General features: G+C 39.5%; 1 protein-coding gene across 3 annotated transcripts in view; it reads right to left on the reverse strand.

Annotated features, from left to right (window-relative positions):
• TRIO (trio Rho guanine nucleotide exchange factor) overlaps positions 1-23,206 on the reverse strand; it is a 243,511-nt gene that overhangs the window by 159,403 nt on the left and 60,902 nt on the right. For 2 of the 3 annotated variants that reach the window (XM_084511132.1, XM_084511134.1), the window contains exons 2-6: positions 18,338-18,412; positions 11,635-11,749; positions 8,301-8,493; positions 7,141-7,653; positions 4,360-4,482 (exon numbers count right to left, since the gene is read on the reverse strand). In XM_084511132.1, coding sequence (XP_084367258.1) covers positions 4,360-4,482; positions 7,141-7,653; positions 8,301-8,493; positions 11,635-11,749; positions 18,338-18,412 — 1,019 coding nt within the window. Of the gene's footprint in view, positions 1-4,359; positions 4,483-7,140; positions 7,654-8,300; positions 8,494-11,634; positions 11,750-18,337; positions 18,413-19,521; positions 19,621-19,924; positions 19,944-23,206 lie in introns of those variants that run through there. The other variant, XM_084511133.1, reaches the window with a different exon arrangement.

Here is a 23,206-nt window from a genome sequence, read left to right on the forward strand (position 1 = left end):
TCCTTGAAACTTTTAACTCTGTAATCCCAGCGAGAGCCAAGTGTTATGTTCATACTTTTATTTCAAGCTCCCCATTCTCTCACCAGTGCTCATCTCTGGCACTTTCTTTTTGAGTGAAACTGATTACTTGATTGCCACCTTGATAAAGTGGTCTAGTGTATGCCAACAGCCTGTTCTGGGAACAGGATTAATTGATTTACCAATATGCTCATGACTGACACAGTAACAAGACTTTCTGGATTATGGCTACTAAACACTGGTTCCACTGATGGTCCTATCAGCACGCTGAGACAAGAAGTAGTCATAGTAGTCTACCTTTGACAGTAGACAGTCAACCTTCTCCAAGGAAAGCTTATTTTTGGTTGCATTGCTTTCCAATCATTTTGGCCCTCACCTATGCAGTGAGGGGCACAGTTAACCTTTAATGAAAGCAAGGCCCTTTGATCCAGCAACAAAAATAGAAGAAGATATACAAACAGATAACATCATCCTCCTCCTCACCCATATCTCATATGACTGCTTTAGCTTCCCTTGTGTCACAGAAAACTTGCAGAAAATAGCAAGAATAAGAGTGGACACAGTATCAGTCCCTCCTGTTCTTCCATGATGACTAATAGTACAATCACAGCATAAATTCTGCATTTTAAAACCTAGATGGATTTTTTTTTTTTGTATTTACAACTCCTATAATGTCTTATTTGCAAGTTTCTACCCTAAAAGGTAGTAAAAATTTGTTTTGAGAAGTGAAGCATCGGTTTATTCATCTGAAGAGGAACTTGAAGTTAGAACTGAGCATTGCTTAGCTCACATAAATCTCAGGACTTGTCAACAGCAATTTGTTGTTGCTGAAAGCAGGTCTTTTAAATGATAGCGAAAAAAATATAGAATCATTAAAGTTGAAAAAGACCTCCAAGATCATCAACCACTGCCCTACCACCAATGTCACCCACTAAACCATATCCCTAAGCACCAGGTCCAACCTTTCCTTGAACACCCCTGGGGACCACCCACACCTGTGAGACCACCACCCTCCACCATCTCCCTGGGCAACCCTTTCCAATGCCAGACTACTCCTTCTAAGACGAAATTTCACTTAATTTCCAACCTGAACATATTCGTCTTTAGAGGAGAGAATCACTAAGATACTGTTTTTCCACACGGTTAGGGAAGATGGGAACTACTTGCCCTTTAAAGAAACGATCTTGCCCCTTATCAGTGCACAGCTTCTTGATTTCAGTAACGGGACATCACATACCTACCTACAGCTGAACATGTGAACTGTATTTCAGACAGCATCCTTTCCAGCCATACCAATGTGTGTGTTGAGTAACGGTAACAAAACATATTTCCATTTTTGACATGCATCACTGCACCTATCCAGCTTTTCCCCAGGACAGTTTCATTGCCACAAGAACCAGCCTGCGTGTTAAGCTTCAGACTTTTGTGAATGTACTCCTCTGCACATGTGTCTATCACAAACTGAATATGCAAGATGCCTAGATGTATCACTTGAGAACGAAACTGCTAAAAGTGCAGCTAAACTTCCTCCCCCAATATATTCTTCACCTGTTTGTTTTCACATTTGGTTTAAACTTCCAGCTACTTTGTGCTGTAATACTGAAAACTGGGTTCTAAGAATGGCGGAAAGCCATTGAAAGGAAAAAAGAAAAATTCAGCAAACCTTCTTTACCCTTGATGTAGCCAACTCTTTTTGATAACAGGAACTAAGTAGTTTTCACAATGGTTTACAACCAGGTGGCTCATTTCAGACTGGAAGACCAGATTAAAGTTTTGGCATCTCACCCAAAGGCTGATACTTTCTCACCCGAGCTCGGCAGAAGCAGCTGCAGAAGCTGCCCTCCTGCACCTCTTGGAAAGCCAAGCTGCTACTTGGGAAGGAAGGGGAGATGGGAGAGCCAGCCATTGATGGAGGGTAGCACCTGCTGCAAAGGGAGCATGTGCCCTGCAGCAATCACAATGTGTTAAGAAAAGCAGCTGCAACATCAATTATCAGGGTTAAGCTGTGAGCAAGTGCAAGAGGTATTTAGCTGCTTGGGCAGCATTTATCCTTTGAACGGCCCTTCCCTGCCTAAAGCGAGCCTACAGAAACTGCCTGGAAAGCAAGATCTATCAGGGGCCAATTAGGGCCACAATGAAAAGCCTTCAAAATCTCCAGCATATAATAATACTTAGTTGCCACTCCTCCTTCCTCCATGCCATCCAATTGGATAAATTTACATTGCTGTAGATGTGTTAGAAGTGAAATTCCATCTCTAGTGTTAGAGCACTCACTAAGAGATCGTAAATGAGCTCTGATTACTGAAGAGTTGTGCTGACTGCAGCAGCAAACAAAACAGTAGCTTGGTGAGCACAGAACGCATCTGAGGAGAGGTCAGGGAGAAACTGAACATGCTTCGCAGGAGTTAGGATGGAGTGGTATTTTCCCACTTAAAAACTGTCAAATTTCAATCAGCTCATGTCATTTTTTCAAGTCATATTCAGCATAATTTCCCCCCATACTATATGTGTTCAATTTTGGTTAGTTAACCAAATAAAACAGAAAACCTGAATGCTCTTGAAATCAAAACTAAGGGCTAATTGTTTTCTCATTCTATGGGAAAAAAACACTTCATGGGGACTATGCTTGCTCCAGATTTAAACTGCTCCTTACATGCTTCAAGAAATCATTGTGCAAGATGAGAAAAAGCCCTGTGTAATTGACACACATGACTATTACAAACAAAACAGAGATTAAAATCAAAAGATTAAGAACAGGGGGGATTATGTTACATCACCCGAGTGCTTCCTAGTGTTGCTAGCATCTAAACAGTATGGACTTTTTTTGCTTGTTTGTTTTTAAAGACAATGAAGGAGAAGAAAACAAGCCACCTAATTTGAAGAAGAAGTCACAGTAACTAACATCAGGAGAGGCTAACAGAACAAGAATAATTTAACCTGTACAGTATGAGCCCAAGAACAGCCTGGAAGGATATCCAATATCACCAAGTTTCAAAAGTCATCTCATGTCAATGACACCTACTGTCCTCCTCTGAGTGCCCTTCTGTTGCGTTTTATGTGCAGAGCAATGAACAGCAGTAATTAGTTACTCCATGAAGCAGCAAATTGCTATGCCCCAAGAGCGGACCTGTACCTTCCAAACCTAAAGGTCAAAGTTACTTCCATGCATGATGTTATACATGTATAACTTCAATACAATGTTCCACAATGTTCGCTTTATTCTTGGCAAAAAATAAACCACTGCTTTTATTTATTTGTTAAAAAAAACTTTCACAAAGATAGCTGAGTTGCAGAAGAAAACTTACTTCTCTACTGCTGTCTCCTACTGCCTTAACTTGGTCAAAACTAGACACAAGAGCTGCCTCACTATCTCTTTAATGATTTTAGCAAGACAAATAACCACGGGTAGTTTACTTTGACATGCTTTCTTTCCACAGTTAGTAGTACTGTCCTACAAAAACACCCTCTTGCAAGAGTTGATTGTTTCAACCATACTTTAATTCAATTCCCATCCTTGGACTGCCAAGGATGTTAATTTCTAACAAGAGTTGTAGTGTTCTTCTTCCATTGAGCTGACAGACAGGGACTGGATTTAGGCCCAGGCTCCTGAAGTTACTTATACACCTCCAACCCTCCTAGTGAAAAAGAACCAAAATATGCTTGAGAATTTAGTCCCCATGTCTGAACAGGGCATTCATGAAACTGATAATAAGCAGCTTTCACTCACTGCAGGTTAGAAACTGAATTCTTAATTGCACATGATGCCTTATCAAGATAATATTTGACAAGTAAAATATTTGCTTTAGCTCCATGCCACTGCACCAGAAAAGAGACGTGTGTGCTCTTAAAAATAAAAATAAATAAATAAAAAAAAAAAAAAAAAAAAAAAAAGGAAAATTATTACACTGGGTTCAGCTACTGATTAGCACTTCTCAAAACTTTTTGTACCTGAGATGCAATCTATTCTGAAGATCCTGTTTGGTTTTTTTTTGTTGTTGTTTGTTTGCTTTTTTATAGCATATTATATATGATTCCTGAAATTTCCTAAAAGATGCAAGACTGTACTCAAACACATATCCCAGGTTCTAAAAGTTTGGATGCATGTATTTTAGAAGTTCCAAAGTTCAACTGAATATTGCCAGCTGTCCGAATAATTCAGTTGCTCAATCACAGTACCTCTGTCCTTGGCCACCTTTTATTTTCTTCTTTTGTTATACAACTTTACTGCTCAAATACAAGTTGTACTAGTTGTAATAGAAGGAATGATTTGTGCGTGTGATTTATGAATTCTACCTTAACTAAGAGCAAATGTCAGTGTTGTGAAGCAAGGCCCATTCTTACCATACAGTTCATGGCAAAGTGATTGTGCTGTGTCTGAAGTTCCATAGCGTGGGGATGACTGGTTCCGATCTCCGTGTAGCTGTTTAGAAACAGACCTTTGTTGTGTGTGATCCAGTCAAACATCTGAAAGGAAATGTTAAAGAAAAAAAAAAATCACTGATGTGTTACGGAAGAAATCACATGCAAGTAACATTAGATATCCATGACAAAGACGACAGAAAGAGCTGCCAGTTAAAATTAACGCTGATTGTCTTTCCCCTGTAAGTTACTCTACATTTTAAAGAAATCAATACTGAAATCTGACTGTTCGGACCAGTATCCTCAGCTGTTGAACCTTTTCCTCAGATGTTTATCTCAAGCTACAGTGAAGTCAACATCATTACTACAAAGACATAGTAAACAAACAAACTTGGAGCACAGCCCTATGTTACAAAGCTTATACATTCCTTAGTGTTGGCATTTTGTGATGTCAGCAATTTAGTAATTTAAAATGAGAATGTCAACTCATGGAAATAAAGTATTTCAGTAAGTTTGATATTTTTAGCTCACAACTTTATGGCAGATTTGAAAATAACTTTTCTACTGCTAAGCAAATTAAAAATAATAATACTTAAGCAGTATTACACATTACTTTCTTCCAGAAAAAAATATGAATAAACTTCAAAGATGTGTAAAAACACAACAAAACAAAAAAATAATATTCAAACAAAGTTTGGGAAAGGTTTTATCTACCAATGGCCATTACTGAAGGTACAATAGGTATGTTAACAGTGGCACTGGAAAACAAAGTTTTCAAAGACCAAGCAGCACAACAAAAGACCGAGTTTTACAGTTCTACACACACAACGTGGTCTTGAACTCTTTGCTATATTTCAGCTCAAAAGACCCACCTACACTCTGGGTTAGCTTAAAAAGATACTTCTGAAAGAAATGGCTACAATGAGTAGTAAGCACTCATTTAAAGATGCTTTAAAGTACGCAGGCTAACAGAGCAATGTTACCAGGTCCAATATTCTACCCAGGTGCATGAAAAAACAAATTGTAAGTGGACAACAGTATGGTAAGAACCGCAAACAAACAAAAAGTTTTAAGGGTTTAGACAACTGAGACAGATGATTACACACTCCTAAAATTTTTGGTTTCTTGTCTAGAATACATTGAAGATGTAGATTAAGACAACGGCCTTAACCAAAAAGCAGTTGGGATACCGCATAAACCATCTTTCAAATCTTTTTCTAGTGTTTGATGGGGGAATCAAGTTCCAAGAACACTGGCTGCTGTCAACCTCCTTTTGAGGTGCCTCGTACTTGCTGCTATTTTTGAAAGATGGATCTATTGAATCTATTACAGATTCTTGGAATCAGGAACATAGGAAACACAGGTATGAGCCTATACAATCACATGGCAGGGCAGAGATCAGTTCCATGGGCTCACATATTTGACAAGGGGTTTCTTAAAGCCCAAGTTACGTATGCAACTTTTAGATGAGTAAATGAAGAATGTACTTTTCAATACCACTTGAGCATCATCAAAATGTATTTTGTTAATGCTGTAATTAAGTGGCTGAACAGTTACTAAAATCATTTTGGGCCTGAAAGAGCAGTATTAGATCATTGGCTTATTATTTCCTAAATAACTTTATGACTCTAAATTCACGTGACTGGATTTTTTTCAACTCCTTACATGCCCCTACTATTTTCAGCTACACTCAGTAAACATTCGCTTTAAATGGCCCTGAAGTTTCTTTTTTAAACACGGCAGAAAACATTAAGAGTCCTGCTCTGAAAGTTCCTGAGCAGAAATGACCAGGGGACAGGAAAGTACAGGGGAAGAAGACAGAGGAAGGAGAAGTATTTTATCTGCTTGCTCTGTTTTCCCAGACATCTGCTTGTGACCACTACTGGAGAGCAAGATACTAGTTTAACGTAGACCTTTGGTCTCACCCAGTTCAGACATTCTTATGTTGAATACTTTAAGAAATCTGACAAAGACCATACTTACCACTGGACTGGATAGTCTAGTTACTTCTTCTCCCAGAGAAAAAACTCCCCATCCTTCCTTAAAGCTATTTGTTCCATGGTAGCAAGTTAGCGATTGCAAAACCATTCTATATGAAAATAGATCTTATTTGAGCTCAGCTAACAGTGCACTGCCTGCTATGGTGGTTCTTCAGATTTCATGTCAATCAAGAGCTTTATCCTTCAAAGGGACTGGTTAACCCGAAACACTCTGAAATCAGTCAGTCCCCCGTTAATGACATATGATTGTCAAAAAAGATACATCAGTTTTTAGCCTGGGACCTTAAATCTCGCATCAATGAAGCAGTTTGCCACGTCAACCTCTTCAAACTTTGTCAGCTACCTGCCACTCAAATCCCAAGGGTCACTCAAAAGGAGACTGATGCAATCCTTAATCAGCTGTATTTATAAAGCATACATCATCCATCTTCATTTGATGCTTGAAAAAGCTTCTGTCTGGAGCAAAGCTTTAAAGCTTTTAAAGAAAAAGCTTTAAAGTTGCTACCACTTAAATTTTTCTTCCATGAAAGTTACCTGTGTTCTTTACAGCTTGGAATTACTACTCCATCCACTCTACTCCAGAAGACTAAGATTCAGTATCAATAAAAAAATCCCTTACTTCTCATTAAAAGCGTAGTGACTAACTTAGAGTTTTGTCTTTAGAAGACAGAAATTACTCTTCGTAATTATCCTTGGTACTCTTCTCAAGTCAGTCAGTCGTTGTTCGTGCCCTTCCCCAATCTTCCCCTCCCCAATCCCTTACCTTTTCAGCATCCTGCTCGAACAGCCTGAGCTGAAAACATTGGTCCAATTTCAATTTCCGCACATGCCACATCTGATGCAGATGCTGCCGCGTCGAGTGCAGCCTGTCCAGCATGGTGGATACTTTGGGTAAAAGGTTCTGTAAGTCTGCATTCCCTGACCCAGAGTTCTTTTTGGGGAAGCTATCGCTGCTCTGTATTCGCTGGAGCAGCTTTTGTCCTTCCACATCAAGGTCCTCAATAGGAGCCTTAATGACTTTCTTTTTTAATTGCGAATGCTCCTCTATCATATTGCGAGCACCTTCCAGGTCCTGAGGCATTTCCTTTTTCGACAATATATCTTGCAGTTCCTCCAGTCTGGACAGCATATGGGTTGCATTGCTAATGTAGTCCTCAAAGGCAACTCTGATTTCTATCCACTCCTCATGGTTGTACTCCAAACAGCCATCGAATTCTGGGGTTAGCTGAGAAGGATCAACTACTTTGGTAAGGCCTTCCAGAGACACCATATTTGTCTAAAACAAGAAAAACAAACAAATACTGTTAGTGGAATGAATTTGACATTTTCTTGCAAGTTTTTGTTTCTCTCTGTTTAAAAAGTTGATCATGACTTTTGAAGTCCACCTGACTTAACTTTGCTTATACATGTCTTTTCCAATGCCAATTCTGATGAGCCTCCTGTCTTGCAGGTATTTTCACTCAGTCAGAGAAATCTTGTTTCTTACCCTACTACACTGAAGGAAAAAAAAAACAGCAACCACTTTTCTGGCTACTGTTTTGATTAGATTTTGACTTGGATATTGTGAGCAGAAGCAGGATAGAAGCAAGGTTTATTTGGCTGCTTTCATCTGCATGGAATGGTGGTGACAGAATGATTACCACAGAACAGACCAAGACAAAATAAAGATGAAACCTAACACTTTACCATGAGGGGTAAAACCCTAAGTCCATCTTTTTCATGCTCAGAAAAAGTATGTATGACAATGTGCACAATTACCTAGTTTCAGCTTATGAAATAAACTACATTTCTTCTAGAACAACTGGCCCCATCTACCCCTCTCTTATCCGGAACATAATTTGAGACTGCTCAAGATGCTGATCAGTACTGAGCACACTTAAACCATGAAATAAACATAAATTCATATACGATAGGGGAAATTACCTCAAACTCAAACTTAGAGCTGCCAAAGTTAGTCCTCTGTTTCTGCCAGAAGTTGTCTGGCTTGATTATCAGTGCAACATGAATACAGCATGGGAAGGATTCCTGTAAAATCTTCAGCAGAGGCTTTATGGAGTCCCATTTTGACCCACGCATATCTACAATGACGGTGAATCCCCTTTTACATACTTCCTCACTGCAGAAGAAAGGAGAAAACGTTACCAAGCAAGCATTACAAATTTGAACGCAGCACTTCTACTGCAACACACTGCCTAATGAACGTGCTCTCTCCAGCTAACAATTCCATCCCTAGGGCATCACTGTTGACTATCTGATGCACAAAGCAGTTCTCATGACAGCAGTGCAAAACCTCTCAGGAAGCTTGCTGTCACCCCACTGCCAAACTCCTGGTGGGTGATAGCTTTAAACTTGTTGCCGATTAGATAATCTGCCTTCACCTCCTCTTTCATTTTCCTTTTTTATATTCACATGAATATAAACCAGAATTCAGTCCTCTCTCCTTCACCCAACACACACACTCACCATTTACAGAAGCACCAAAATGTAATTAATTTACAAATGACTCCATAGCACACACTTCACTGATGACAGTGTTCATGTTTTTCTAATGATCGAGGGGTTCCTCTAGAAGACAGAAGTTGGTATGCTGTTCTTCCCTACTGCTTCTGAAACATTTTTGAACTCAGATTTTGTTTTGTATTTTCTAAGAGTTAAAAAATGTTAGTTTGCAGAGGGAAAACCTTTACTAACAACTACTTCTGTAATGGGGTCAATCTGTGGATAGCTAACGGATAAGAAAGCATTTCATGGCTGTGAAGAAAACCATACTAACCTGTTTCTACAAAATTTGATCTCAATTTTGCTGTCCAAAAGTTAGCAGACCTCATACAAAAATTTCCTGGCAACTTTTCTGAAAATGTCAGATTTCATTTCTTTTCTTCATTACTTATTGTACACTAACTACTTGCTGCTGATCAAAAGCAGCAATCACCACCAGCACCGGGAATTTTGATTTTGTTCCAAGAGAGCCTACTACAAGAACCTTGTTAACGTGTAAAGGGAAAATATTTTAAAGCTGCGTCATAGCCAATGGACTATTAAGAGGGACCAAATGTCTGCTGTTTAAGTACATTAGTCACTTACAGGGATGTGACTAACGTAAACGGAATTCTGGAGTTCATGTGTTAAGGTTTTTAGCGTGTCCAGGAAGTAAGGATGCTTCACTGGCAGTATTATGAGAAAGATGAGTTATGACTGACTCTGGAGGGCAGAAGAGCTTCTGAAAGGAGTTGTAATATGGCTTTCCTTAGGAGAGTAGCTTTTTGAAGTTAGTTTGAAAAAAGAAAAAGTTTAAAAAAGGAGTTTATCAAGATAAATGCTGGCTCTCCCACCTGCCCAAAGGTACACACACAATTAAAAGGACAAAACCTAATATTGTTTTGAAGCTAAGACACACCCATTATTGAAAGGCTGCATGTTACATGAGAGCTGCTCAGCCCATCCCTATCCAAGCACACAAACTGGCTACTGCATAAGGAAGACTGCTTGCCACTAATTCACGAGGTGTACATCTACTAGGATGCACAAAGCAGCTGCTCACCACGTGATGCAGATGTGTCCTCCACTCATGTGGCCCCATCAGCTGACAAAAGACAAATCCCTCTTAGCTAAGGATCAAAACAATAAAAACTGTTCTGGGAGGCTTTGGTCAGCCAAGGTCCTCTGTTTGGTAAACCTGAACTGCACTAATAGCTGGTCAAGTAAGTGTTGATGACTTAAACTTGGTAAAATTTTGCACCAGTTGAGAAGACCCAGGACTTCTCAGTTAAGGAGTTACATGACCAGCCCCCTAAAACATGATGTGTGTGAAAATCAGTCTAGCTTTTAATAAAGCTCCCTTTATACTCAAATCTTTGCCATGTTTGCAGAGATATAAAATCCTGTACAAAGTTTCTATTTTAAATCTATTGATTAACATACTCCTTTTGCCAGAATACAACTGTATTTGCCAGATTATCTCCACAAAACTCTCTAGGGCCTATTTTGATGCTATTAATGTCTCTAGTAACTTAAAAATCTAGAGGACCAGAATACATCTCAAACGTTCAAATGTGAAATCAAATGCTTTCAAAGGTAAAAATTTCAAGACTTCTTTTCCTCTCCCTTCCTCTGTCTCTCCAAATCTCCCAGTTTAATCAAAAATAAAGAAAAAACACTAAGTACTCCTAAGCTTAAAAGTGAAGTAAATACCAGAGAAATTGAATTACCAACAATTAATCCTAAGGAAAGCCATAAACACTCTCAACTAGAATTTGTGAAGGTTTAGCTTTTTTTGTTTGTTTGTTTTGTTTTGGGCAGTTGTTTTTCTTTGCTTAATGAGAACATTTATGTCAATCTGAAACTGCTATCTGATTACATCAGATGCAAGGAAGAGTGCACACAAATTAACACCTTACAGAAATATGGAAAAAAATACATTCAGGCATGTTGTCCTGGAGATTTTGACAACTGGTCCTGCAAGTTGCATGCAAACATTTTCAAGCACAGTTGGAGTTGCTCTAGTCTGTACCAAATGTTGGCGGAATCTGAGATAAACCTACAATCAGTGTCTTAAGCTCATTTTTCTCCTTAGTTTTACTACTCAAGAACAAAGTTCTATCTGAACAATTTTTTTTTTTACTATTTCTTTTAATATATATTTTTAAATATATATTCATATATACATGCACACATACAAGCACTAGATTTGGTGATTAGTTTAAATAACACATTGTAATACATAGTTTAATTTTTTACAGTAATATCAGTAGTTTCACAGATCTCTCCACAGGTTTATCTGAGACCTGTACAAGCAAATTTTACATACATTTCTCCTGGTTATTCCTAAATTATAGCATCCTGATTCAACACGTCCGATGCAAATAACAGTTTGGAGTGTTGTGCTGATCCCAGTTCACGCAAGATATATTGTGAATGATGACCACCATGTTTCTAATTATTGATGTACTGAACGCCTTTGAGTTGTATTCACAAATTTTCCCCAGTGACAGCTATGTAGCACGGCAGTACTATTTCCAAGACAAACTACTTCCAGCTAAAGCACGCCAGACATTCTGCCAACAGCCGTCCTTCTACAGGGCAGAGTAACTACTTGGGCCTTTTCAAAAACTGTCTGAAAACAGTAACTGACAGAACTTGGTACAAATTTGCTCATTTTCTTTAAACACTCAGTCTCTTAGCTTCTAAGTGTACTGAAATATATTCCCTTTGTTTTGTTGCACAGCATCAGAGCGTATCAAGGCTTATCATCACTTACCTAGGAATACAAGCTAGGTAAGAAATTAGTCTCCTAAGGTCTTCCTGCCGTATTCTATCATGATTACTACGAGCTGGAAACGTTAGGATGGGGCCTCCACGCTTATCTCTGCCACCTGAAAAACAAAACGTCAAAAACAAATCAACACAGCTTAACACCATTCTTGTTTGCAAAAGCAGTCTTCATAATGCTTTTGGAAAGCCTAACTCCTACACTTGAATGAATAACCACTTCAAGATTTCAAGTTAAATGCTAACACTGTCATTCAGAGACCAGCTTAAAATCGCATTTTGGGATTATCAGTGAGTACATTGTCACAATTCCTACAATGAGGAAATACCTGTCAAAGAAAAAAAAAAGTGAAACGAAGACTGATGATAGCATTACAATTACGTATTACCATCACATTCAAGTCTGATGGGCAGTCTGACATCTCTAGCACTGGTGCTTTGTTACATATTTAATTTTTGAATCAGCAGTTATACAGATGAAATTTAATTGCAGAGTTATGTCACTCTGTTGGCTAGCATTTAGACAATATTCAGTGTTAACTTCATTACTAGCACCACGTTTAGGCATAGAGTATACCAGAAGAGCATGAGTACTGTTACATCGTTTTACCCTGTTGCGATGTGCAGATTCTGAATGGTCAGTTTATAGCTTTTAATTGTTAGCAATGCAAATGAAGGTAATTCTGAATCCACTCAATTCAAAGGGTTTAAAAAAACTGAGGTGGCTCCTTTTTTTTTTTAATGTATACTTAAAATAAAATTTTATATTCAACGCATTGCTAGTGGAAACAAAATGTTATGTTTAGTAAATATCAGATTCAAGTCAGTAACCTGTCTTTATCAATGCTTGTACAATAGCAGTCATTCCTACAAGCTGAATTTCACATACATGTTCTCAACCACAGATGCACGGACTATTTTCTCCTCTCCCGTGGAAATGCAGAGAAACACCATTCAGTACTCCTGAGTGATTTCTCGTTGTAAATCAGCTCTCCATTGTAAATCCATGTTATTAAACAGAGTTTTTATTAAGCAGAGTTTTAAAAAATCCTTTAAAAAGACAGACCAAAAGTGAATGAATAAATTCAGTCACTCAAGAATCCATCAGTATCCTCTCCAGAGCACTCCGTGTGTAGTTGCTAGAGACCCTAAGCCTAGATGCCAAGGTCTTCAGAAAGCACCTCCACTGGACACATTCCCCACAAGGCACCAATTGAAACTCAGAGCAGGGAAGAGCAGCTCTGGATTTCTGTCAAGCTGCAATGCCAGAAACTTAGACATAAAAGGGAATTCATCTTATGTTTTATGACCCTCTTAAATGGGGTGAGAGAGTAAAACCAACTCTTCTTCTAAAGTCTAGCCTTGACCAGCCCAGCCCATTTGCCAAGAAGAGCACATTGAGGATTTTGTGTAGCAAGAGACAGAACGAAGACGGGACAAAAGCCACAGAGAAAGGAGGTCTAAATGATCAGACCAGGAGTCTAACAGCCCAAGCCTCTGCTCAGCTCCACAATGACCAGTGGGCTTCAAAGCTAACAAACTTAGCTCAAAGTCTGCTGCAGCCCTTACTGTTCTCTCTCCTCAGCTACAGATCTAAAAGATTTAGGTTACAGCTAGAAAATATCACTAATTCCAACACCACAGAAAAAGTGGGGTTGATTGCTCAAAGTCAAAATTCTTCCTTCAAAAGCAACAGCTAGCAGTGAAAAGCATGCACTGAATCTTCTTAACACTCTCCAAGCTTTTTACACAAATGCCTTGTTATACAAAGTCATCTCAGATCGTTCCCCAGGCCTTTCCCACAGATCAAGTATTATATCATGTTATTTTCCAGCATGGCAGAAGAAAGAAACACATACTTTTAATGTCTTTCTGGATGCCTCTGCAACTGACTCCCAGCTCCACACATACACCACAGAGGAAATAAGTTTTTAAAGTACAGTGCGTAAATTTCTGATAAATCATATCCCAAAATTTTGGTACATTGCGGACGAAATTTGTCATGTTCATTTCAGGTCTAGATGAGTAATGGATAAATTAATAATAGCCTTGATTTTTAGCAAGACAAGTTTCACTATCCAGTCTTGAACCAGATGCTAAGATCCTAAGTATTAAGCAAAGAAATCCCTAAGGCTTTAGGATACAACCGATATCTTTTTCATCTACTAAACACAAAGGTTTTTTCATCCTTATGCCTGGAGAGCCAAAACATAGGCCTTTTCCAATAAATAACTCTGGTTTCCTTTCTGCCTGATGCTGCTGTGTCATACACAGTTAAAAGTAACAATGTATGAGGCATCAGGTGGGAATTTCCTGTCTCACAATAGCTTTTCTTCAACTCAACCCCCTTATTTGTCCTGGCTTAACAAAAACCATATTAAGCTACTGCTTTCATCAGTCACTCTTCCATTTTTACCCTTTTCTTTTATACAAAACCCTCATGCTACCGAGATAGAATATCTCTGTTTATACCCAGATGTGTCATATGAGTAGCCGATCAACTCACATGAGTCAGCCAACATGAATCACTTCTGTCTAGTGCACATCGCAAAGAGAAGTCTTGTCGACGGTCTCCAAAAGACCTCAGAACCAAACAGGCTGAGCAGTGCAGTTTTTGTTCAGGAAATACCTTTTTACCCTGTCTCAAAATACTTAGGTAAAGCTAGGCAGTAAGCTTGTATGGAGAGGGAGGTGCAGGTCTCTTCTCCCTGGTCACCAATGACAGGATGCATGGGAATGGCACCAAGCTGCTCCAGGGGAGGTTCAGACTGGACATGAGGAAAATGTCTTCACTGTGAGGGTGCTCAAACACTGGCACAGGTTTCCTAGAGAAAAAATGCTTCCTTTTAAGAAAATGCTCCCCTTGCTTAAGTATGTGTGGAGATACAAGAGTGCCCGTACTCAACAGGCTTCAGCCTGAACAACAGACTGTATCCCAGAATCCATCTTTACTTCATGGTAACAAGCCAAGAAGGCTTTTCTGTTTCAGACAACGAGATGCCCAATACACCAGCAGATTATTGCCCAGTTCGGTGTAAGTCAGTTCAAGGAAGTCTTTTCTTTCCCTCTCACTCCACTTTTTTGGAGAACCACTCCGTTAGTAATATTATAAAAACAACAAAGGATTCAGAGGGAAGATGCACAATGCATTTGCATCCTACTCTCACCATGGCAGCAAAATAATCGAGTTCTTTCATTACTTTGTCCAGTAGAAGATAAAGCTGTCCAGCCAGTGAGCGATGTCAGGACAGTTATTTCCAATGCAGCATTACTCCAGTACCAGTATGTACACAACCGAGGCTAGTCTGGGGAGCTTTTTGGCTTTGCAGTTATCACCCTACATACGGCAAGATGCACGCCACAACACCTGACAGAAGTATTTGTTCTGCACCTCACTGCCTCCTGTCTTAGCACAAAATACCTGCAGATCTGTTTCAGATTTGAATTCTCATTCAGAGACTACATCTCTCCTTCTCACACCGTCACCTCAGTCATTAACTTCACCCTGCTTTAGCAGTTTGAGCATCGCAGATATATGCTAACATACTTTAAGATGCAAACAGAGCCCACAGATTTTAACAAGTCCAGATGAGTAACCACATCACAGTCCTCATTTGTACATTTTTTATTGGGAAGCATTTCGTTTAAAGTTCTTTGAAAACAGACAAACAAAAACCCACTTAACCTGGCCTGTGCCGCAAATAACTGAGACAAGGTGGCAGAATTCTCTTCTGTCTAAATATATCGTCAGACGTGCTAGACTAAGAAAACACACTTATTTTTTTTTATTATTTATTTACAAAAACACATCATTAACAGATCAATAAGAGGGGCTAAACTGGATTGCAACAATGGAGAAGAAACCAAGAGTGAATCACATCAGACCCACTGTGGTTTGTGGTAGAGAAAAAGCAATGACAAACAGTCTTTTCAAAAGTGATGAAGTGCTCAGACTGTGCAAAGAGAAAGAAAGAAATAATGCTGAGTAGGCATGTAAAACGTATCCACTTGAAAACAAATGGGAGGAATAAATGGAAAGACAGAAACAAAGCAATACAGAGTTACAGCCTAACTCAGCCTGAAGAGGCACCTGTTGGAGGCAGAAAGGGGAGGTCTCCAATACAGTTTAACTGCAGTATGGTGCAGTTGGAGTAAAAACGATAACTCTGGGGAAGGTATCTGAAATCAAGTGCTTTAACTCCTAATGCACTAGGATTTCAGATTCTGTCAAAACATTATTTCAAGAATGACTTAGGAAATACCTATGGTCGAAACAGGCTGGTGCTCAAAACAGGAGCAACGTAGGCAGAAATGCTGCAGTAGGTTCCCAAAATCCTGGTGGAGCTGGGAGTCTCCGACTTTCCAGCAAATACTTCAGATTCAGACCTCTTATTTCAAATAAGCTGCTCTCAGAAAGTACTCAATAAAGTCATCATTGTATAAAAATCAGTGTCCTTAGTATTCTAAGAACACAAAGGTGAATATACTGCCATACAGACCATTCTTATTCATGTAACTTTGAGAAGGCCGGCCTCATTTGAGAAAGGCAGACAGACAAAAGATGGGACATGAACCAAGAATCAAAAGCACTCTTTTTTTTCTTCAGACAGTGCTATTTATGTGACTTTCCTGCTCTATAAAAGAGACACATTTCTTTGCACTATTGATTGTCATACTTTATTTCTCCTTAAGAAGGCACTTGAGAATCTACTCTGAACATGTTGCAACAGCTCTACCAGAGCTCCAACACAAAATTGGAGAAAAAAACTACAGAAACCATAGTGATGTTTGTGGATCTTAGCTTTAATGGGAGTATTACAGGTTTTAGCAAAGACAGCTTAGTTTTCTTTAGGCAGTTTTAGTACAGATACTTGCAGTATCTTTTTTCCTACTTAACCAGTTATTGTACTTAAAAATATTAATACTCAGTATTAAAGCAAAAGCTGTATTTTTGAGGAAAACATAGGATGCACATTGAAAGCCTCTGTAAATCAGTAGTTAAGTGGGTCTCAGGTACCTTTGTGTTCCCAGATACAAGGCTGGACAGATCTTATTCCAAAATGGTTAAGCCCTAGAGGTGGTGTTACTTTGTTTGTTGGGGGAAGTGGTGAGGAAGATATTAATCACTTGCATTACCAATATATCTCATTTCAATTGAGAACCACTTGCAATGGAAATGTGAAACTATGGATTTTGGCAGGTCAGCTCCAGCCAGCCTCACTGTCCCCAGCTGTTTGCTCCATTCCTCTGTCAGAAGTTACTACCTTCACACGGGCTCACTGGCAACCATTTCTGCCTACACCACATCTCCTCTGGTTCACAATCCGTCATCTCCACTGAAATGCATCTCCAGCTTTCATTTGGCTTTTTTACTTTTACCGAATTAGTGCTTTTTGAGAAGGGCATAATGTTACAAAATCACATTAGAGAAAACCTATCATCTTTCAGTGCCCTCCTATGGGGTCTAAACTAAGCTCTGGACAATCTGGAAATTTATAAGTCTTGGAATGGAAACAGATAAAAGTTTTCATAAAATGCCATAAAGCATAAAGAAGGGCAACGAGGGACTGAAATTCTGTGTTTAAATCTGTTTTCTCTTTTTTTCCTCAGAAAATACCGTTTTAAGCACACCTTCACCAGCATTACAATCCATAAGGAAAAGAATCAGGAGTTTCTGGACTACCAAGGAAATTGACCCTAGGCAGTCTGTTATGTCAGTCACTAGAATTACCAGGACAAGACATTTTATAAAAACGTCTTTCTTGTTTTACAATGACACTTGACTCAGCAGAGCGGACAGAATGCAGTACTGTGAACTCCACACTGTTCTCGCAAGCGTCATCATCCACGCACAGTAAGTCTCTATAAAGTGCCGTATCAGGGATTATTTTGTGTGCTTTAATATTTACAGATATGAGTCTTATTTCTGGAGTTCCTGACAAATTATTTATCCTGAACCTGCCTCCTCTGAAAAAACCCTTTCAAATATGAGACTGTCTTCTAAATCACCTGACGCTAAGATCACGGCGAAGAGCATGATGCTGATTAATCCCAACAGATTTGGATGTACTTACTTCAGAAAGTCACACCCAAAATGCAGTTCACAAGAATAAGCACCTCAAATAGCCATCATTCTATCAAGTTACTTATCCAGTTACAAAATAAATTATAATATTCATTAATCTGAGCCCCACTTTTAAATCCTCTGCTACTCCTTCTTAAGTAATCAACTAACTTCAAGGTGTATGTTAGAGGTAGCTAAAATTAGATGCAAACTCATTTTACCGTGAAGATATTGTATGTGCTTCAAAGGAGATGCACTGAAGTTTCACCTCTGCTACACAGACATTTCTCCCATGCCTCAGAATGACCAGTAACAAAGCCAACTCTGCAAAACTCTCCACCAGAAGAACCAGAAATACGACAACAAATATGACTACAGTCCAGGTTGTTCCAAATAATGCTGCTGGATATGCAGTTACAAGCAGTATGCTCCACATTCAACAAAACACATAACTTCATTATTGCAGATCCTTTTGCAATGCTCATGTTACAATTGGGATACCTAGCTATATTAGTCGCTTTCCTGTATTCCTGTGATTTTTGCAATGATATTTATAGTATTTAAATGCTATTTTGTATGTGACTAATAACAGAGTTATGCATTACACAACAGAAGAAAGTAACTGTACCTGAAAGGTATGCAACTTTTTCCTTTAAAATTGGCAAAACTTCCATAGCCTTCATTTCATCATTTTTGCGAAACCCTGAAAAATGAACAAGACAAGGTAATTAGTCAGAAATTCAGAGATTTAGCTGCTACATTTAATGAAAATAACTGTGTAACATTTACCCTTGGAACACAATCTCCATGTTATGCTGACAGGAATTAAGATAATCTTACCAAAAAAAAGGCTGTGAAAAATAAGCCATAAAGCTTTTAAAATTATTAATAAAGAAATCACCACTTTGACTAGCTTAACACAAACATCGTAGTATCCTAGCAAGGATCCTTAGAAAACAGGACATGGGAATTAGCCTTTTCTGTCAGTACATAAAAACCGCCACTTGGCTCCTGTTACTTTTAGGCATTCCAACTTCATCTCCCACTTTCTGCTCCAGCAAAGGAGTAATATAAAGCTCATAAGAGTAGGTTCCTTAAAAGCAGGTACCAGACATTTTCCATCATTTTATATATATATATATATTTTTTTTTTTTAAGCTAACACAGCAACACCATTTAAATCCAACTTTCATCATGTTACTTCCCTAAGCAGAATCAGAGATCAAACTACATCTTCTCTGCTGCCTGCAAGAGTAGTATCTCGTATCAGAGCACACTTTGCCTTATTAACTCTACACACAGTTTGAAATGGTCCCTAGGATGAGCTATTACTGTCAGTTTTGCAAAGCTGTGTATCACCGGTTTGCCCTCTTATTTTCTTCTATTTCTATCACATTTCTGTGGACAGATTATAAACTTTTCCTTTAGTAACAGAGATTGAGGAAGCATTATATTTATGATCTTAAGTTCCATATTGATCTGTACAATACGACATTAGCTGCTTCTGGGCCAAGCTGGTTCATCTTACACAAACTGGGTGGTTCTGTACGCACACTTTAACTAAATGCCCCTGTGACTTTTCCCAGTCTCTCTGGATTCACGTCTCTTATTTTTAAACAAACAATGAGAGATTAAGCACCTCAAAAAGCCATCATGCCATCAAGCAAAGGTTACTTATCAAGTTATAGAATACATGTATGTTATGATACTCAGTAATCTGAACCCCACTTTTTTATTTTTTTAAACTACTACAACAACAAACTCATGTCTGTCTCCTGCAGTAAGTGGGAAGCACTTATTTCTTTACCACACCTGAAGCCCAGAAGTGCTGATTGCTGTTTAGTAAAAATAGCCCCAGAAGCCTGTTAGAGCACAGCTGTTGTGTTCCTTCAAAGCAACAGTTTGAGTTACCTAAAAGATAAAATAACCTTCTTCAATATTTATAGTTTCTGGGAATTCTTACAAGAGTAGGCTCAGGTATGCATGTGGCATTATTTTCTAAAATGAACTGTTCTTTCTCTGTGCAATCCCTCTAGCGAGTGCAGCAAAACATCTGAAGCAGGCTATCACTTCTCAAAAATATCCAAAATGTTTCATATCCCTTTGTCTCAAGCCTCTGAGCCTTAACAAAACAGCGGCATGCTTCTGAGCTAAAACCTGGAAGTAACATATGAGTGCATGAAAAACACAAGACTTGTAAATACAGGCATCATACACATCAAACGCTCAACAGGTTTCTTGTTCCAGTTGGTAATCCTGAGACTTCTGTGCCACTGTAGCTAGTCGCAGGCACTATCCTTCAAAACCCACACCAAACCAAACACCTGAGGAACGCAGCCAGCTGGGTGTTTATAGGTCATGAGCTATGAGGAAGGACCAAACCAAAACATTTACTGTGATGAATTGAGGGGAGACACGGTAGCAGCGCACAAAACACATGCAAGTCCACTGGTGGCAAAAGTAAGCTGTCCAGAACTGCAGCAAGACATTTATGGTGTGGGACATGAAGTTTTGTAAACGAAAGAAGAGTGAAGCAGCACAGGAGATTGACTGCCTGTGGACTGGCAACCGCTGGGGATGTTTTAAAAATGCATTAGACATGTCTGTCAGAAATGCCACGAATGTAGGCCATGGCAGAGTCCCTCCAGATCACTGCAAGTGTTCAGCTGGAATATTGCCTCGCCACCCACTGCAAACGGAGCAAAACTAAACAACTCTTCCACTCACTGTCTAGGTTTTTTGTTGTTTTTGTTTTTCCTTGTGAACACCAAATGGGCTACAAGCTCTCAGAGAGGCAGGGCTGGGAGCGGGACAGATCCTCAGGCAACCCCCAGCTGCTCAGAGCACTTCTGAGCTGTAAGCGTGAGGCAGGATTTTGCACTCATGTGGCTCCATGTTTGCACTTTGGCTCCTAGGAGCTTAAGGTGGCTCAAACGGGACCTCTTGCCATTGTCCAGAGTACTGGCTGTGGGTTAGTAATATTTTAGGGAACCTGCCTCCAGTTGTACACATCCTCTGTTTTCATCTGGTAGGAACTAAAGCTGTCATCAAGAGTCCACGAAAACCCTGGGCTTAAATAACTCAATCTAAAAAGACAGCAAATACCTTTCTCCAACCTGAAATTTATATTTGTGCTTCAGTTGACTGCTACAGCATACAGGCACACTTCCAGAGTTAAATGCTTTTTGTAACACGCTCCGAGCTACACCACCGTAAGCTTAATGTCGATTTAGCATGCCCGGCTTTCACAAGAACCGTGGCAACTCCTTTGCTTGACAGTGCATTTAGAGGTAGAAAACGCTTTCTCCTCACCTAAGAAGCACGCAGCAAGCAGCGCTGCGCCTCGCTGCCTGCCTTAGCTCCGCATTCCCCCCGACACCGGGGTGCTCCCACCCCTAAGCCCTGAACCCATCTTAACTCCGCCTGTGCCGAAGCAGGGAGCAAACGCCAAGCCACCACCCCCGAGGAGGGGCTGGCTGGGAGGCGGCGCCATTTGCCGCCCCTCCGCCGCCTGCTGCGGCAGGTGACGTCACCCTCCGGCCGGGCGGTGACGTCACCCTCCGCCGGGCGGTGACGTCACCCGCTGCCGGGCAGACAAAGGCTGCTCCCCTCACTGAGCTGTTCCGTGCGGCTTCTCGCTTTCACCGGCCCCTCTGTGCTAATAAAGTTTCTTCTTGGCGTAGAAAGGCTCAAAGCTGCTGCCAGCCCACTTTTAAGCAAGAAGGCACCAAGATGCTGCTGCTGCCTTCAGCATTTCCTCTGTGTCACAGCACGAATGATATTAACCACAGGATTTTCATACCTGAGCTATTCCTCCCCGCAACTATAAAGCCATCATAGTCACATTTCAAGAGAAATTGCCTTCAAGTTAATTAAAAAAAAGAAAAGTAAAGAAGCTGTAAATATAATAAAATGAAATCGTTCATTATCAGACTGATTCATTCAGATTTGTCTTTTTTTTTTCTTTTTCCCATAAAAGATGATGACACTGATATTAACTCCTGAAAACGAATAGGTTTATTCAGCTTTGCCTATCAGTTAACAACTGTATACGACAAAACCACAGGTTGAAGTTTATTTATAAGTTCCCTCCCTTGTTTTCCAAGTGTCCAGAAAGAAAGAGAGCGCAAGGCAGGTCCCTGTTTCTCTTAGTTTGCTATGGAAAGGTTTTAAAATTAGTCAGTTTCTAAAGATTGTTTTAGCCTATATAAAGAAAAAAATACTTCCAAGCAAAATCTGAATAGATTGACAAGCAGACACCATGAAACCTTTCACATCCTCACGCTGAAGTTGATACATACCAACCAGCACAGATTAAGTCAGCAGAAACATTCAACTCTTTCCAGATCTTCAATAAGATCCGTAAAAATGGTTGCTGAGCTAAGCACCACTGTTTCACAGGTTTACAAATGCAATCAGACTACTGAGGTACAGGTGAGAAAAGAAACTGAACTTTCATAAAGCAGAAAGGGGCAAAAATACATGTAATGCTAATTGAGAATACTGTCCCATCAAGAGGAAACAAAAGGTAACTAGTGTTAATACACGTGTGGGACTACTGGCAGTTTCTCTTGATTCTAACATGGAATTTTAAGTGCTGAATTCAATTTTGTGGTATGCTTAACTATAAATTCATACTTCTGTGTCCAAGTACAGGATTCATAAAGCGATTGGAGCTGTCAGTTCACCAACTGCACTGTTATCACTTCCCGATATAGACGTTGCCTGTATTCATTTCTGCTAAGCAATCTCACACCATATTTCATGTTGAAAAAATAAATAAAATAAAAAAAAAAAAAACTCGGAGAAATTATGGCAAAGAATACAACTGTGTTTTCTTCCAGCTGACCAGTTACAGCAGGTATAAAAATGGGAATTCATCTCACGGATTCTAACTTTTAAGAATGGCTGCCACTGAATCTTTAAAAACATACATCTTCTGTTTTGGGAAAAAAATGAAGTATTCTATCAGTATTTTATTTTTTTAAATGATGTACAGATCATTAAGCAATATTATTAACCTTAGCATTCATCATTTACTCATTCATGCTTCTCGGACAGGATTGTAAAGCCTACAGTTAACTGCAAGGGCACAGCTTAGAGGCATAAAACCAGAGGAGCGTGACTTCAGTGTAGTTCCCACAGCCTCTTAATAAAAGTATTAAGATTAGTTCCTACTACCTCTCAAATAAAGTATTCGTTGTAGCTAATAGCTGTTCTTATCACTAAGAAATCTGTCCTTACAGCTGTTCATATCACTACGAAACCTGTCCTTAATTTAAAGCAATCCCAGTAACACGATATGAGCATCCTTCCCACCTCTCCACCTCTGATCAGGCTCAAAATCGTGCTCATCAGAAAACGCGACACCTCCAAACCCAGAATTTAATCCCAGCAGCTCCCAGAAACGTTTCACTGCTGTGTTGTTTTGCATCCTACGTGCTATCAGCACAGGCTGCACCGAGCTGCACCACACCAGTGCAGAGCTGCTGTGCAG

Source organism: Aythya ferina (genome assembly GCF_964211825.1).
Source record: "Aythya ferina genome assembly, chromosome: 2".
Lineage (NCBI taxonomy): Eukaryota > Metazoa > Chordata > Aves > Anseriformes > Anatidae > Aythya > Aythya ferina.